Genomic DNA, 18776 nt, shown 5'->3' with positions numbered 1-18776 from the left:
TGCTTTATAAAGCTTGTCTAATAATAATAAAAAAGAGAAATTGAAATAATCTGTTTGTTTGAGAGTTCATGATAGAAAAGAATATTAAAATGCATATTCACTTAACGCCAGGTTCCTTAATTGCTGCTCTGCTGGTGAACCAAGTCTAAAGCTGTTTATTGAAATTTCAACCTTAATTCTGTATGTTTTTATTACTAGGGCAGATGGCATCTATGATGTAATGCTAATAATAATCAAAATGATGTGAGTGTGTTGCAAGGAAACAACAACGTGTTTGTTGTTATTAATTGCTTTTGAATTATTTTCTAGCTCTTTTCATTTTCACCCTTCACCCTTCATGGCCGGTTGGTGGCGATAATGCGCCATAGTTCGTTTCAAACACGCCATTAATGACGCAGGGAGAAGAAATACGGAAGTACGGACAGCTTTCGTCATAATATTTATTTATTTTTCAGTATTATTTTTTCTTGGAGGTTATTATTACCAAGACAGGTTAACGTTTCATTCATACTCGTGCTTATTCACAGCAGCTCGTGCGGTTTAAAATGCTCTGAAGCCAAGGAATCGCTCGAGCGCGGCGCGGTGCACGCTGGGCATTATGATAATGACGCGGGATTCGTTGTTGATTCGTCGGGAGGAAAACGAGAGCACAAATACAAAGTTTATCCGTGTATTTGGAGTTTTATCCTTTAAAACGCTCCATTTCATCCCATCTATTGATCTATAAACCTTCTCCCCGTCAACAGGTGGGTCTTGAAAGCACGAATCTCCATTTAAAAGTGACTTAAATAGCAGGCTAACGGTTAGCATCATCATCAGCTCGAGCTGTCAAATCAGACTTTAAGCTTTATGTTATATGCTCCGTCCAGAGCCATGGCTCCATCGTACGACGGTGTCGCTTGCCGACAAAGTCTTGATGGGTATCACTCTCATAATGTCCCTAAAGCTAAATTTATGCTCCACGTACGTCGTCATGTATTGGAACATAAACAGGGAATCTGTAGGACTGTGTTTGCTGAAGCAGACCAAATCATGTATAAAAGGATAAGTGTGCAAAGATCAGGCAGAAATCCTGAATGTAACCATCACACACAGCTGCGGTTTTTGCCTTGGATCAAGACTGACAGTCAGTCAGACTCTAAAAGCATCGAATACTGAGGTATACTCTGTGAACCTGCATACCGGTATTCATATTGCGTGTACCTCGTACCACCACCATGATGCCATCTCTGATGGATGCTGCTGATGCGAGAGCAGAAGCATAGATCTATGCCTCGAGTCACACACACACACACACACACACACACACACACACACACACACACACACACACACACACACACTCGCGTGAAGTGAGGGGCGCTCTTTATCATAGGCCTACATGCTAATCATCATACATCATCTCATTCTGGCCAATCACAATTTGCGTCTTCACTTTTCCATCTTCACTTGTATCTTCAATGTTTGTGTTAAACCCGGAAAGCATAGGAGGGATCCCTCAAAAATCACACAGTGTGAAGTGAGGGGCGCTCTTATCATCAGCCTAATCAAATCATCTGTGGTACACACACATATCTAAGCTGGGCATAGGAGGGGCTAGTGACCCTCAAAAACAAACAAAAGAATACATGATGTTTCATGATTATTAATATAATGGCTGTATGCTGTTATGGCAGTCATAATGAGGCTATTTAATGTGAAAAAAATCACACTCGTGTGAAGTGAGGGGCGCTCTTATCATTATACATCATACATCATCTCATGAACAACTGAATTTATGTGATTGGTTAGCCGATTTGCTCGTCTAGTAAGTAGCCTTGCCGAGCCATGAGGCCCATAGGGGCAGGAGCCTATCTCCTGTTTCTGTAGCGTGAGGCAGCTTGATGTACAAGTACACCCCCTGGACAGTGACGCTAGTATGTCACAGGGACATGCTCGTCTACATGACGTACAATTTCCCTTCATTGTCAATGGCATTTAATGTTTGTGTTGCCACAAATTTACGTCATATTTGAGGCACATATGACCAATTTCTCCTTTCATTGTCGATGGCAAATATGAGACATGTGGGGACAAAAGCTGTATAGGAGGGGCTAGCTCCCCTTAACTATGGGTCTATTTATTTATTATTATCTTATTCATGATAATGTACAGACCCTGACGTATGTGTTTATTCCCTCCCAGGCATCATGTCTGAGTCTCTGGAGGAGGAGAGACTAAGAATCCAGAGACAGATTGAACAACTGGAAAGGACTTTGTCTGGAGCACACCACGACATGTCTGTGGACAGCTCTACAGGTACCTGTCTGTCTGTCTGTCTGTCTGTCTGTCTGTCTCTCACCATCTCTCAGTCTGTGGTTTTAAGATGCTTAAGATGACTGAAACCTTTCTGATTGGACAGATGATGATGATGATGATGAAGATGATGAGCAGGAGGAGGAGCCAGTCAATGTGAGAGACATGCATATGCTAATAACAACAATGAGAATAATGTGAGAAGAATGTGTGTGTGTGTGTGTGTGTGCGTGTGCGCGTGTGCGTGTGTGTGCGCGTGTGTGTGTGTGTGTGTGTGTGTGTGTGTGCGTGTGTGTGTGTGCGTGTGTGTGTGTGTGTGTGTGCGTGTGCGTGCGTGTGTACTCGCATGCATGATCGTTTGTGTTCATGCATTTGTTTTCTAAGTGTGTGTGTGTGTGTGTGTGTGTGTGCATGTAGGATGCAGCCTCTCTGTCAGAACAGCGACTTCGGGTCCAGAGAGAGATACAGCAACTGGAGAGTGCTCTGGGACAAGATGCCACCATACTGTCAGGTAACACAAACAAACATTGGCATTGTGTTCCGTCTGTGTTTCATGGCCGCCTCAATGCTTTTCCAATGGAAGTCACGTGGTTTGACCAAACATTGACAAAGTATGTGCAATGTTTGACACTCGAACAAACCTTATTTCACATACGATATATGAGTAGTTTTGTTCCACTACGTTAAGTTATCTTTCAACTTGCTGGGAATTTGCTGTCGCGCTGATCAGAATCAGTCCTTAAAACACAACTACAATCAAACACACCCATTGAAGATAACAATAGAAATCACGTATGTTCTGGCAAAGATTTTTTTTTTGTTGAACATTGTAGCACATCTAAAGCTAGTGCTATAGAGCGTCGCAGTCCCGCCCCCTTTCATGACGACGACAGGCCCAGGAAATAATTCCCCATTCATTTTCCCCATAGACCTTTTAAGGCTCGTACAAAGCCAACTCGAGTTGTGACAAATCATGACAACAAACACAATATTTTGGGCCAAACAAATAATTACAAAGAAGAAAAACAACAAAAAGTGTTGTAACCTGACGTTTTCTTTCTTCTTTCTAATTATTTGTTCGGTCCAATAAATTGTGTTTGTTGTCATGATTTGTCATAACTCAAGTTGACTTTGTACGAGCCTTAAAAGGTCTTTAAATAAATACTTTTTGAAATGTCTATGGGGAAAATGAATGGGGAATTATTTCCTGAGTCTTTCGTCGTCATGAAAGGGGCTCTATAGCAAATTAATGAAACAATTGCTAACACATTGTCCACTCATCCAAGCCGGGCAGCCTTTACTCCATTGTATTCTTTAAATGCCTTCTTCTGCATTTAGAAAAGTCTTTGTGTACTAAAATGAACGTGTCTGGCCTTCCAATACTGCTTCTTGACATTTTTACCATAGCAATTCTATTTGACATGTTATGCTGTATATTGAGCCTTTCTGTCTGTCTGTTTGTTTCTCTCTCTCTCCAGATGAAGGTGATGACAGTGATGATGATGATGAGGTTAGTCAAGTTCTTCTCTTCTAATCTCTTTTATTTTCTCTTTCTTTTCTCTTCTTCTCCATCATTCCCTGCTGTATATCCGTACATGCAGTCCTCTAAGTGTGTGTGTGTGTGTGTGTGTGTGTGTGTGTGTGTGTGTGTGTGTGTGTGTGTGTGTGTGTGTGTGTGTGTGTGTGTGTGTGTGTGTGTGTGTGTGTGTGTGTGTGTGTGTGTGTGTGTGTGTGTGTGTGTGTGTGTGTGTGTGTGTGTGTGTGTGTGTGTAGAGTGGCAGTGAGTTGGATCTTCCTTTAAACACAGAGAGCTGTCTGCAGATGAACATGGTGTACCAGCAGATTCTACAGGAGAAACTACAACAGTTAGAAACCCTACTACAAGACAACAGACTGCAACAAGTATAAAACACATGCACACGCGTATAGTACAGTATGTCAAAGTCGTATGATTAGTCACACACGTTACCGCAGTAAAATTTGTTCTCCGCATTTGACCCATCTCTTGGAGCGGTGAGGCGCACTGTGCGCCGCGCTCGGGAATCATTAGTTGATTTGACCCCCAATCCAACCCATTGATGCTGAGTGCCAAGCAGGGAGGCATTGGGTCCCATTTTTACAGTCTTTGGTATGATCCGGCCAGGGGATCGAACCCCGACCTCCCAGTTTCAGGGTGGACACTAGTCTCTAACCACAAGGCCACTGTCTGGTATGTTTAGTACATGCATGTACCCATGCTTTGCTCACAGACACACTGTGTTTATAGACGTTTTACTTGGTGACTGGAGTGTAAACATAGTAGCACACTCTAAGCTCTCCTGACCATAATCATATCATTATCAATAATATATCAATAATAATAATAATGTTTTTCCATCTTTGTCTTCTAGAGGGAGTTGGAGGCTCAGCTGTCAGGTACAAGACAAGCTGCCACCACATCACATCCACATCGTGGTTCCAACCAAGCCAAACTATTCCTGGGACGCTTCCTCAAACCATACTTCAAAGACAAACTCACTGGTCTGGTAAGGCTAGGGATGCGTACAGAGAACTAGTGCCAATTTGGTACTGGTTCATGATTGATTAGTCAAGTACCAATACATTCCTGTATTTGAAAGACAATTCATTCTAAGTGTTTAACAAACAAGCTTTAGTGGGGTTGGGGTGGGTTTGTCTAATATGCTAACAGCATAACAACATATTAAATATACACAGGCAGATTTGAACACTTCACATTTTGGAGATTCATGCGACCAAATTTCCATAATGTATTTCTTTGTCAGAGAAAATAACTGTCGCCGATTCCGATCAAATGACATGATCGGCCCGATTTTTCTTTTTTAATTAATAATTCTGTAAACCAGTTGGTTCAGTACTATTTCCGCCTGCATTGTGTCATCAGTCACTTAACACCCCGAACACCCGGGGTTATTTAATCCATTAAATCATAGCGCCCAGCGATTTATAGCAGTGGAGCACATTTAGCGACGGACCGAATGTTATCCCGGATGTGGCTGAAGTAGCTTGATGTAGCCAAAACACACTCGAGGCGATCATCGACAACGGGAGGTATGATTAATTCTAACACGACTGGCAACGGGACCGCGGTGGGCCGTCTAACACATAATCTTTTCTTAGAATTGGACGGAATGATTTTAGATCAAGAGTTATTGACGTTTTAAGATTTTCGATCTCGTCGGCTAAAATGGGGGGGAACATTTTCGATGACGTCCCACCGGAAAATAATATAACGTGTTGCGCAACAGACGCTCCCAGCCTGTGGAGCGATGCGATCGTTTTGAGCGATGGGCGTTACTAATTGAAAGGGCGGAGAACTTCGTCCTGTGCGCTCAGGGTGTTAACTGGCAGCAGTTAATTCCCTGACTGAATCAGTCCGACTGACTGATTCTCATAGCCTTCCATTGTCCAATGAAACATTGTTTTTTCCCAGGGTCCTCCAGCCAATCCGGAATCAAAGGAAAAGGCCAGAAACTTGACACAATGTCTGGATTCACAACGGATGAAACTGAAAAGATGTAAGAACGCATGCATACAAGACTACTAGTCACACTACTTGACCTAACGTTTTTCATGTCAAGGACCCCCAGAATTATCTCTATTGGGCCACGGACCCCCATCTCAAAATATGTAGTTCCGGGGACCCACCAGAAGCCAATATTTTAGTTAAAAATGATTTTGCGCCACATTTTCACAATTTTTCAAAAATAGCAGACCTACAAGTTCATAGCACGGCACTCGGTGCCGCGCTATGAGCTTGTAGATCTGCTATTTTTCAGCAGCTAAAGCATAACATAACGCTTAAAACACCAAAGGGGGTTCCTGCCCAGAATGGGTTAGAGATGAGGTTAGACTGGATGAGTTTAGGTTACATTAGATGTAATCTCTCAAAGACAGATTTTGCTAACAGGAGACCAAGATCAAAGGAGGTTTGGTTACATTAAATGACCAAGCAAATGCCCCTTCTGATGTCTCTAACTTCTTGTTTCCTGTATGTCATTTCCTGTCCAGGGGAGGGCTGGCAAAAGACTCTGCTTATTCATGCTGTTGCTGAAGACCGCATGAAAAGACTCATCAAGCCCAAACTAAACAAGTACAAATGCAAATAATAATAAAACTACTACTATTACTAAGGTCGTATGTTCCCTCAGCTCTGTTGTCCCTCAGCCCTTTTTCTTAATTAGGGTTGAGGCAGTCTTGCATAGCCGCCAGACAACTATTCTACAACCTCCGAATGCTGTATAGAACTACACCTCCCGTTTATGAAAATATATCTTAAAATATCTTTACATTACATTTTCAATTTCCATTTCGGCTAAGCAGCAAGCTTTATATGCTTAGATGATTGGGATTTGTATTCCGATAAACTTTGTGACTGTAAAGACGAAATTGAAGTGGGGTGGAGGCTTCACATCCGCTTCATCGCTAATATAATTTTCAGAGCTTCCGTTGTGCCACACTATGATGGAAGTATTTACTTGTGGGAGGCAACAGTCTGGCCACGCAGGACTAGAGTTGAGGGAACTACCCTATAGGCTATTCGTACTCTTTGAATTACTGCATGAGTTAAGTACATATTTCTGTCTGTCTCATCCTGCGTGAATTTCTTTCTCTTTGTAGGATAGACTATCTGACTCAGAAGTTGTCTTCGTCCCAGAAAGTAGACACACAGCTGTATACGTCCCAGCAAGAAGACATCACGCAACAGATAGACCAACTGGAGAAAGACATAGTCGTGCTAAAGTAAGACTATCTGTCAGCCTCTCCCTACCTGTCTTACTGTCTGTTGTCTGTGTATCTGTCTTACTGTTTGCTCTCTGATTGGCCAGGGCTCAGAATGAGGAGGAGCTGGTTGGTGATCGCTATGACAACCATGACTGGGAAAAGATCTCTAATATTGATGTAGGTTTTTACCTGTCTGTCTGTCTCTCTATATTACTATATGTCTCTTAATACCTGTCTGTCTTACGGTCTCTTTACTTGCCTGTCTCTCTGTCTTACCATTCGTCTGTCTGTCTTTCTGTTGACGTGAGTGTTTAACCGCTAATCTTCCTCTCCTTTTGTTCAGTTTGAGGGAACGAGGGAGGCTCAGGACATTTGTCGCTTTTGGCAGAACGTTCTCCATCCGTCCATCAACAAGTCCCGCTGGGGCCAAGAGGAGATCGATCGTCTGGAGGAGATCAGCAAGGAACTCCAGGAGAGAGACTGGGACAAGATAGCACAGGAACTAGGGGTGAGACTGGGAGAGGATAACTTGAGAGAGAGATATTAGTAGAATGATTATAAGTCATCACGATCCTAAAACAGACAGAGAGCTCATAGAGACATAGAACACTTACTTTGGGGGTCAAGAAAGGGGAAAGGCAGGTGAAAGCTTTGGGTAATAATAAGCTTTGGGTGTTTTCTAATGTTTGTAGCCCATATTTAAATCAATGTCTTTTACCTACAAATCCACCTTGAGTGCCTGGACCTGGAATTTAATGCCTTTCTGGCATATTTTCCCTCTCTCTCTCTCTCTTAAGCCCAGGGCTTGTTTCCATCGATGTCCTTTGTATTCAATTCAACATACATTTTAGTTTTCTGTTTATTTGTCTGTTTATTTGTCTGTTTATTTGTCTGTCTGTTTGTCTGTCTGTCTGTCTGTCTGTCTGTCTGTCTGTCTGTCTGTCTGTCTGTCTGTCTGTCTGTCTGTCTGTCTGTCTGTCTGTCTGTCTGTCTGTCTGTCTGTCTGTCTGTCTGTCTGTCTGTCTGTCTGTCTGTCTGTCTGTCTGTCTCTGCCGCTGTCTGCAGACCAACAGGACGGCGTTCATGTGTCTCCAGTTGTATCAGCGTTACATCTCCAAGACGTTCAAAAACAACATGTGGTCAGAGGAGGAAGACGAAGCCCTCATAGAGCTGGTGGACAAGATGAGGATGGGAAACTTTATACCTTATACCCAGAGTAAGATTGCGTTATACCTGTACTGTACAGAGTACGATTACGTTATGTAAGGGATAATATCTGGCTAGGTGGTCATTGTCGGGAGATAATTCATCGACAGGGAGTTTAACCACACTCCCTGAAGGTGAATTATATCCCGACAATGACCACCTAGCCAGTTATTATCCCGCTTATTACATGGCTACCTAACATAAATTAATACATTGACCAAAAACACAACAAAAAAAGTATTCCATAAGTTTGCGCTGGCTGCGTCTGGCCAGCTGCAGGGCTGCAGCACTGTCGGAAAACAAGGAAGTGAGTTGATCAAATAGAATCCATTTTCGGGCCCTGCTTCGTCTATTTCTCGCTCAAATGTTTTCAAAAACATTTTTGAGAGCAATGTTTAGCTGTAAATGACATTGTGTGTCACTAGTGTGTGTGTGTGTGTGTGTGTGTGTTGTGTGTTTACATGGCTGTCAAGCCTGTCATGTTGGAAACAGCAGTAAATCAAGCGGGGCGCAGCCGCGCAGCTGGTGCTCAGAGGGTTTGATTAGGCAGAGGTCTGTTATACAGTGGAGCGGTCATTATGATGAGATAACTCACAGCTGAATTAAGCGATTGACCAATCAGAATCAAGCATTCAACCAAGCCATGTAATAAACTTATATAACCATGGTAAGATTACTTTATACTTATTATACCCATAGTAAACTAAGATTTTCCGTATTATGGGTGACAGGCTGTCAGTATTTGCTATTGAGGTGAAGAAACACACTTTTTTATTCTTTATTTACCCAGGGAAGTAGCTGAGCACAGGTGCTCATTTTCAGCAACGCCCTGCACATAGAAACAGACACACACACACACAGACACACACACTAAAACCTGGGAGCTGACCAGTACAACCACAGTCTTATACTGTTGGCCACTAAGCAGCTCCAGGGGGAGCAGTTGGGGGTTCAGTGCCTTGCTCAAGGGCACTTCAGCGGCAACCGGCAACCTTTCGGCAACAAGGGCGCTTCTCTAACCCTTAGGCCACCGCTGCCCTATTTAAATCAGTGGTTCTCAACCTTTTCATGCCGTGACCCCCAATTTCCCAAAATAATTATATTTAACTAGGGCTTCCCATTTTCTTTGACCCGGAGCTTATTTTCATAGTTTTTGCCTCTTACTGTAATTTTTTTTGACAATTTGGCCAATTTTGTTTTACAATATAGTTTGTTGATTACTTTTGATGCAGTAATGTTTTTTGTTTGTTAAAAAGCTCTTAAAAGTCCTTGAATTGTCACTTAACCTATTCAGGACAGGAACCCCTTTTTAGAATTATGTTATACTTTAGTTATTGAAAAATAGCAGATCTACAAGCTCATAGATCTGCTATTTTTGGAAAATCGTGAAAATGTGGCGCAAATCTTTGAATATATATTCTTTCAGAGAACAACATATTTTGATCATTCTGGGGGTCCTTGACATGAAAAAGGTTGAGCACCACTGACATAGAAACATAGGTTTTCAGAAAACAGTTTAGAAGCCTTTTTTTTTTTTTTTAGAATCGACCTCAGGTCAAAATGGGTTAACTGTCATCTGAGGTCGTTGTAGAGGCATGAACAGTTTGTGGCTGGGGTGGTGCCTGTATCTGATGGTGCGCTGAGCCTTTTGACTACACACCTGCCCCTCTTGTACAGTGTGATTTAATATACTGTATTATACCAGTGGCGTATCCAGGAATTACGTTTTGGCCAGGCAAGATATGTTAATTTTCGTCTCCCCGCGCACAATCGTAGCACTAAAGGTTTTCGAAGAGATATACCTGCCAGACGAGTGGGATACAAAGGCTGAAAGGCATGCATTTACATTCCATTTGGTGATTGAGGGTCGCCAATCAGCTGTCCATTTTAATAGTTCTCAGGTCTTGTTTTTGTCCTCTTTTTTTCTCATTTCTCATTTCTCATGGATTTTGGCCAGGCCAGAAATGGATTTGGCCTGCCCTCGCCTTATTGTAGATACGCCTCTGTATTATACTCTAGTATAGGCCCTGATTGGTCGCGTGTCTGTTTATCCGTCTCCAGTGAGTTATTTCATGGATGGTCGTGAACCTATCCAGTTGCTGTACAGATGGAATGGGGTTCTCGACCCATCTCTCCGAAAAGGCGCCTGGAGCCCAGAAGAAGACGAGGTGAGAGAGGCCGCTTCCTTTCAATAAACCAGCATGATAATATCTATACAAAAATGTGGATGAAAGCGTTTCACACTATAGAGAGAATATATATTTTAAAGCATGAATATTAATGTTGATTATTATTTTAGCAGCTTGCTTCCATTTTCAAACTGTGTGTGTGTGTGTGTGTGTGTGTGTGTGTGTGTGTGTGTGTGTGTGTGTGTGTGTGTGTGTGTGTGTGTGTGTGTGTGTGTGGGTGTGTGGGTGCATGTGTGGGTGTAGCTGTTGCTGCAAGCAGTGTCTCGTCATGGAGAGAAGAACTGGTGGAGAATCAAAATGGAGGTTCCTGGAAGAACTGACGGAGCAGTTAGAGACAGGTAGAGTCCTACTGGATGGTTTCAGTCACACAGACAACAGTTCGCTTGAAAGTTCCAACTCACATTCTGTTTGATAGCAAATAATAAAACCCTTGTTGGACAGCTGTTCTCACATGGTAAGACCCAGCATTTTTCATCATCATGAAAAGTTGTCTTCAATATGATCATGTTGAAAGATCAATCCCATGCTTCTTCCGTCGTTAAAGGACAACTTTGGGTTTTTATAAACCAAGGTTCATGTTTGATGTGGTTATTAGAGAAAGTAAAAGATGGGTGTTCATTTTCTTTTTTTCATTTGATGCTTTCTTTCGTTTTAGCTATTTTTGACAGGGGGCTGGGGCATTCGAACAGGTGGCTAAATATGTATTTTGTTCTGACCACAAAAGATCACGGGATCTATTGAATGTGAAGGGGGATACTAGAGGGGTATTTAAAACTACATTATTATAACTATAACTAACCATTATTTAGATCTACAAGCTCATAGCTTGTAGATCGGCTATTTTTGAAAAATGAAAATGTGTGCAAATCTTTGAATATATATTATATATATATATATTCACAGCGAAAGTCTTTAACTCAAATATTTGCTTCTGGGGGTCCCTGAAACAAAATATTTTCAGATTGAGCATAGTTTGAGAACCACTGATATAGAATCATATGATTTTAAGAAAACTGTCATGATTTAGAAGACATTTGTAGAATCTGGTCTCAGGTCTCAATGGGTTAAATGAATCTATTACAGCTTGTTGACATGTATAGTAGATAGGTAACATAATACTTATGTATTTGTGTGTTTGCACTAGGTATACTGATGTTCTGAAACCAGGAATTAAGCGAGGGGCATTTGATGAAAATGAGAGAAGACTTCTACTCATTCTGGTCCAGAAACATGGAGTTGGTAAGGGGTGTCGAACTGGCGCTATTTGTTTTTTTCAACAGTGAGAAGCATGGGGCGCCCGCTGGCCAAGTGGTCCAGGCGCATGCCCGTTCATGACGAGTCCCGTTCATGACGACCTTTGCTGCGTGTCTCTCCCTCTTTCCTGTTCGTCTTCACTTGATATACTATACTATCAATAAATATTTTCAGAGGATGACACCCGCCAACCAAGCATAAAATGTCTTGTCTTAGTTCTACTGGATCTCTTCTCCACTAGTCCATCAATAAAATGATAGTCTAGTTTGTATTTGTTAACAAAATTGTTAATATGTTTAGTCCTACTTTTAGTCATTATAGCTTAGTTTTTATTTGTTTTTTTGTCAGTGAAATAAAATTTAGGCCAGTATTTCTGTTGAAGATTTAAATGTAAAATCTTTGGAAGACAAAGAAAAACGAACAAATGAAAGGAAACAATGAAGGAAATGAGGAATTAAGCCTGTGGCTTAAAGGTTTCAAATATTTCAAACATATGCAGTGGTTTCTTGACAGCAATGTGAAAGGATCAAAACATTTAGTGTCTCCTTCTAGTGCGTAATTGTACATTTTCTTTTTTTTAAAGATTTGTTTCTGCTTTTCTGCCTTTATTGATAGTGTCAAGTGAAGATAGACAGGAAAGAGTTGAGAGAGAGAGGGGGAGAGACATGCAGCAAAGGTCGTCATGAACGGGACTCGAACACGCGACTCGCTGTCAGGCCAAAGCCTATATGTGGCATGCGCCTGGACCACTTGGCCAGCGGGCGCCCCCGTAATTGTACTTTTACTTGAGTTTTATCGCCACAACATTTGCCCTTACAGTCCAAACAACTCCTCCCTTTTGTTTCAGGTCGTTGGGCGAAGATTGCTACTGAGATTCCAAACCGTTTTGATGCTCAGTGTATGAGAGAGTGGAGGAAGTACAGTGGTACAGTAAGTACTGTAGGACACACACACACACACACACACACACACAGGGCAGAGGTCGCGCTAGGATTTTAAATTCCCAGTCATCATGGCCAGAATGATTACAGTTTACCGCACATCTGATAAAAATAACGGACTTAATCATGATGCATAAACGTTGCCAATAACAACAGTTACAGCGGGACGGAAAACGATTTGAACATAAAGGAGTATGCTAATAAATGCCTTCATCTTGCATAAGGGAATTGCAATCCCGCAGTTTGTGTCTGTGGCTGCGTGAGTAATGAATTATCAACCAAATGTTGTGCTTCATCCGTTTAATTGAACACATTCTTTAGAATAGATGCAATCCTGCGGAATTGCGAGTGTGGTTGCCTATCTACAGGAATATTGTTCAATTAAAATAGTTGAGTTGGGTATGTCACCGTATACTGTCCAATCAGATGAGGACACAGCACGCTTTAAACTTTAAACGCTTTCGGCGATTTAAACGCTGGAGTGCAATAACGATAGTCTGCTTGCCTATAGGCAACCACACTAAATTTCGGCTACTCACAAGTACATGGTCAAACAGATATGACGCAGTCTTCCACACAGCCATCTAGTTCCCATTACGCAAAGATCCACTTGTGCATTGGGTAAACACTGATACAGTACACATACAAGACAGACAGACAGACAGACAGACAGACAGACAAACAAGACAGACAGACAGATCCACGCACAGACTCACTTATTTTTGTCATCCTGTAGGAGCCCAAGAGGTCACAGTGGAAAAGTGGAAAAAAGAGTAAGCAGCCAAGTCAACAGGCCGCCCCGACGGGCAGGCGGAGACGGCGGGCCGCCGGCGAGGCGGGTCAAAACGCCGCCCCAGCCCCCAGGCAGAGGCGGCGGCAGGGCGCCCAGACAACCAAGAGGCGGAGAAAACGAATCAAAAAGGAGGAGAGCGACGATGAGATCAGTGATGAGGAGAGCGAGGACGAGTCGCAGCTGGTGTACATGGACAGTGACAGTGAGGAGGACAAGAAAGCAGTGAGACGGAAAGTGGAGGAGAGACGGCAAGGAGAGGAGGTGCAGTCACGGGAGAGACGGCGACAAGAGGAGACGCAGACACTGGAGAGACGGGCAGGAGAGGAGATGCAGACGGACGAGAGACAGGGAGGAGAGGTGATGCAAATTGAGGACAGACAGGGAGGACAGGAGGTGCAAACGGAGGGCAGACAGGGAGGACAGGAGGTGCAGACACAGGGCAGACAGGGAGGAGAGGAGGTGCAGACACAGGGCAGACAGGGAGGAGAGGAGGTGCAGACGCAGGGCAGACAGGGAGGAGAGGAGGTGCAGACACAGGGCAGACAGGGAGGAGAGGAGGTGCAGACACAGGGCAGACAGGGAGGAGAGGAGGTGCAGACGCAGGGCAGACAGGGAGGAGAGGAGGCGCAGGGCAGACAGGGAGGAGAGGAGGCGCAGACACAGGGCAGACAGGGAGGAGAGGAGGTGCAGACACAGGGCAGACAGGGAGGAGAGGAGGTGCAGACGCAGGGCAGACAGGGAAGAGAGGAGGTGCAGACACAGGGCAGACAGGAGGCGCAGACACAGGGCAGACAGGGAGGAGAGGAGGCGCAGACACAGGGCAGACAGGGAGGAGAGGAGGTGCAGACGCAGGGCAGACAGGGAGGAGAGGAGGTGCAGACACAGGGCAGACAGGGAGGAGAGGAGGTGCAGACACAGGGCAGACAGGGAGGAGAGGAGGTGCAGACACAGGGCAGACAGGGAAGAGAGGAGGCGCAGACACAGGGCAGACAGGGAGGAGAGGAGGCGCAGACACAGGGCAGACAGGGAGGAGAGGAGGCGCAGACACAGGGCAGACAGGGAGGAGAGGAGGCGCAGACACAGGAGAGACAAGGAGTGGAGAAGGCTGTGCAGACAGAGGAGAGACGGGGAGGAGAGGAGACGCAGGTGGAGGAGATACAGGGAGTGGAGGAGGTGGTGACGGAAGTCCAAACGGTGCGGAAGGTGAAGAAGGAGCACCCTCTCCCGCCCATGGAGGAGTGGCTCCCTTGCCCGAGAGTCATACAATGGGACGCGTTGAATGGCTGCCTGGTGGCGCGCCCAGAACCCTGCTCCTCCCTGCCCCCCACCACCTCCGACAAAGGTTCCCCGAATGGGGTGCGCTCCACCATCGTGAGCCGCCTGGGGGTCCGGGTGGACTCTCTGTTTGGACAAGCCCCTAAACCACTGCCCCGCTGGGGACGGCACCGGCCCGATGCCCTGATCCAGGTGTCGTGGACGCACCTGAACTATCTGATGCAGAAAAAGGCCTCCTCCGTCACCGCCAAAGACGTCGTTGCTGCCAAAGACATGGACCAGGTGATGCAGTTCAGGCTCATGGCGGCCGTGACGCCGTGGATCGGAAACCTGCTGCTGCCCGCTCCCAGGACCAAGAGGAGCGACGCAGACCGCCTCCGGGGGAGAGGAGAGGAGGTGCGCCTCTCCTCCACCTCGGTCTTCCTGCTGCTGCTGAAGACGCTCTGCGTGGACCTGACGGGCTGCAAGGGGGCAATAGAGGAGAGGAAATCTAAGCGCGACTCGAATCGGACCGCTCTTGAACTGTTGCCATGCGTCACACAGACCAAACAACAACATCAGCATCATATAAAGCACTTACTACAACAACAACAACAGCAACAACAACAACAACTACAAGTACACACATCTCAGCAACAAGTGACACGTCAACCATGTCCACAATCGCCTCAACCACATCATCTGCAGCTGGTAATGCAACAGCCGACGAAGAGCAACACTCCTCCTCCTCCCGTCTCTCCGTGGATGAGCCTCCCTAACATACCTCCTCACATCCTCACGTCGATGCCTCCCAACATGCATCTTCAATATCTTCCTCTTGTGATGCATCCTGCCATGTGCGCTCAGAGGCCACCTTTGCCGTTTCCTCGCCACTTTGTTCCCCAGACTCGTCAACCGCTGGCTGGATCCATGTCCTCCGCTACCCCTGTCACCATGTCTCCTAATACCCCTGTCACCATGTCTAATACTCCTGTTTCCATGTCTAATTCTCCTATCACCATGCCCTCTCCTACTGCATTACAAGCTGTACCACTTCCTCACAATCCCTCGGCCATCCCTCCGTCACCCAATTCCTCTGTCAGTCGCGCCTCTGCTCCCACAGTCCAAGGCCAACCGAGTGTCCCCTCTGAAACGACCAGCCGGTGCCACAGCCACGCCTCCTCGCCCGCTGAAGAGACGCCAAGCGGGAGCAAGAGGGGTGGGGAGAGTGATCATCCCGACGGCACGATAATCACCAGTCCGGGTGAAACGTGCAAGGGCAGGAAGCGACAGCGCAAGCTTACGGAGAAGGTCAAATGTATGCAGGAGGATGAAGCCGCCAAGGTAATTAATTATGTAACCTTGATGGCAACACATAACGGACATCTTGGTTTCAAAGAGGATTCAGTGTCAACATCTAGAATGAATAGTGGATTTAGCTATGCAATTTACTGTTTCCCAGGTTCAGAAATACCTTAAAACCAACAGACTACAGTTTTTTGCTGGTGTAAATTCATCTTAAGTTGAGATTTTCCTTAACTGGCATTGCTATCCCTAGATGCTTGCTATCTGGGTTAACTTAAAGGGATTGTGACTTAAAAAAAGTTTTTGTAATTTGTCTTATTTTATTTAGGTTTTCTGAGCTCAATTACACCCCCCAAAAAACTTTTAACATTCAGTACATTCTGTGGTCTGGGGTTTTCTGGCTCAAACGAGTGCTCTGATTTTCCTGTGAGGTAAGAGTCCACAAATCCCATGTATATGACAATGGGATTTGCCAGCAGATGTCACTGTTGAGGCCTGTTTTCATTGCAGCTCAAAAAGCTTCAGAACATACAGAGAAAACGCCAGACCACAGAAAATCCACTGAATGTTCAAAGTTCAGGTTGTGTGTGTGTAATTGAGGTCATTAAACCTACAAGAAAAACAAAAAATAAGTGAAAATGAATGTCACAAAACCTTTAAAAACATCTAAAACTAGAAAGTTTGCTCAGTAGATTTTATGGTTTATAGGTTTATTTATTACAAAATATTTACAGGCAGACAGAAGAATTCTTATCAAAATAAAAATGTTCCCCCGTAAATACTCGCATATATTCTTCGACTATTTTGCTCAGTAGAGCGCAGACCTCCACCAAGGCAAGGACACATCTTGTCCAGAGAGTGATGCCATGCACACTGCTACCCAGGTGTTTCCTTCTTGTTGTTCTGATGATAGCAGTCTCTTGACTCCTTGTTGTTGTTTTGATCCTACTGTAGATTGAAGCCAAGGAGAAGAAAAGAGTTACTCCTAGACCACAAAGAAAAAAGCCCAAAATTGACTCGCGTCCTCCTGACACGCTGCCTTCTGGCCAGACGCTGTGGAAGATGACGGCCGATGGACTGGTTCAGGTGGGCACCGGAGACCTACCCCCGGGTTTAAAATTGCCACTCCCTCCCATTAGTGGTCTCTCGACGCCACAAAGGAATGTTGTCTTCCAACAGCTGATCCCATCCCCAAACAGCAGCAAGAAGACACAGGCCCCGCACTCTCATCATGCCCCACCGGCCACCAGTGTTCCACCTCCATCTGCCTCCTCCCCCCTCCCAGGTGGAATCCATCTCGGTTTGCTCAAATTCCCCAGCGTCCTGCCTCCACCTAGTCCTCCACCCGGATCTTCCGTCCAGCCCCGCCCCCCACCCACCAGTGTTCAGTCTCAAGTTGCCTCTACCTCCCTCCCATATGGAATCCGTCCCATCTTCCACCACGTCCAAATCTGTCCACCTCTGCCAGGTACTCCACCCGGTCCCTCAGCACCTTGCTTCCAGCCACGGCCACCACCACCACCCGCCAGCGTTCAGCCTCAAGCTGCCCCCTCCTCCTCCCTCCCGGTTGGAAGCCCTCACGGCGGTCACGTCAGGCCTCCAACTGGTCTTCAACGTGGTCCATCCCTTGGCCGTCCACGTGGTTCATCCCCTGGTCCAACAGGACCTTCATTCCGACCACCATTTTCACCCTTGCGGCAACCGCGTCCTCCCGCCATGCACTCTCCGTTCGCCCTCCTCCGTCCCGGTTCGCCCTCGCCTCGTTTCCCCGGCGCGGTGAACGCTACGCCCCCCAGGACGCCCCCTCTGCTCAGGATAGAGCCGACGCAGGTGGATCCCTCCCTGTTGTTCACGGAGCCCCGGGCGGAGGTGCAGCGGTGGATGAGCGGCCGCGGGGGGGTGGCACTCCCGGGTTCGGACGTGGCGTTGCCGTACCTGCCGCCTTTCATCAGCAACCTCCGGACGCTGTGTGCTCTGCTCAAGGCCAAGAGGTCCCTGGTTGACACGGCTCTACAGACTCTGCCTGATCCAGACCATGATTACAGTCAGCGTGAAGCTGCTAGTAACTCTGACAGTGAACCTGGTTCCATCTCAGACCATGATTACATCCAGACGGGTCAACCAGGTACACACACACACACACACACACACACACACACACACACACAATAAATAAGATGCAGTGTTTCGACCCTTGCGGGTCTTCGTCAGGAAGTGATTCCTGACCTGAAACGTTGCATCTTATTTATTCATAAAAAGATCGGTGTGCGGACTCACTACCTTCCTTCTAATCTGTACGAATTTCTGTTCAGCATCCGTAGAATCTTTTGAGATGTGCGTGCTTCCATTTTGGATTCTATTTCTAAAAACCGATTGACCAATAAAAAGGTACATAGGACTGTGTGTGCACTGTGCAAGGGCCTTTAGTTGACACAGATGTGTTGTTGCGTCTGCGTCCACCCCCCCCCCCCCCCCCCCCCCCAATCCCCTCCCCGCCCCGCAGGTCCAGCTCCAGAGGCGCATGAGCGTGTGGCAGCAGTACGCCACCTAGTGGTTCAACGTTTTGCTGCTAACCCAGCCTACCAGCTGCTGAAGGCACGCTTCCTGTCCTGCTTCACCGTACCTGCCCTCCTGGCCACCATTCAGCCAGTCGTAGATCTGCCTGATTCCTGCACAGCCAATGAGGAGGAGGAGGTGGAGGAGGAGGAGGAGGAGGAGGAGGAGGGGCTAAGAGGCGGAGAGGCAGAGGAGGGGCTAAGAGGCGGAGAGGCGGAGCTAAGAGGTGGAGAGGCGGAG

At 45.9% G+C, this 18776-nt stretch overlaps 1 protein-coding gene across 1 annotated transcript; it reads left to right on the top strand.

Moving 5' to 3' along the window:
* Positions 1–609: 609 nt before the first annotated feature.
* On the top strand, positions 610–18704 carry snapc4 (small nuclear RNA activating complex, polypeptide 4; the record flags this gene model as incomplete). Its single annotated transcript, XM_079517009.1, has 20 exons — positions 610–746; positions 2185–2298; positions 2402–2451; positions 2713–2806; positions 3774–3805; positions 4069–4197; positions 4686–4820; positions 5747–5831; positions 6325–6406; positions 6934–7056; positions 7143–7215; positions 7382–7546; positions 8104–8254; positions 10306–10412; positions 10677–10771; positions 11578–11672; positions 12535–12617; positions 13365–16019; positions 16935–18105; positions 18484–18704. Coding segments are annotated over exons 2-20 (5655 nt in total), but the record flags the coding sequence as incomplete, so codon positions are not given.
* Between the last annotated feature and the right edge of the window lie 72 nt (positions 18705–18776).

The sequence above is a fragment of the Electrona antarctica genome (genome assembly GCF_951216825.1).
Source record: "Electrona antarctica genome assembly, chromosome: 12".
Classification (NCBI taxonomy): domain Eukaryota; kingdom Metazoa; phylum Chordata; class Actinopteri; order Myctophiformes; family Myctophidae; genus Electrona; species Electrona antarctica.
The sequence above is the reverse complement of the archived record's forward strand: the minus strand, read 5'-3'. Positions and strand labels throughout refer to the sequence as shown.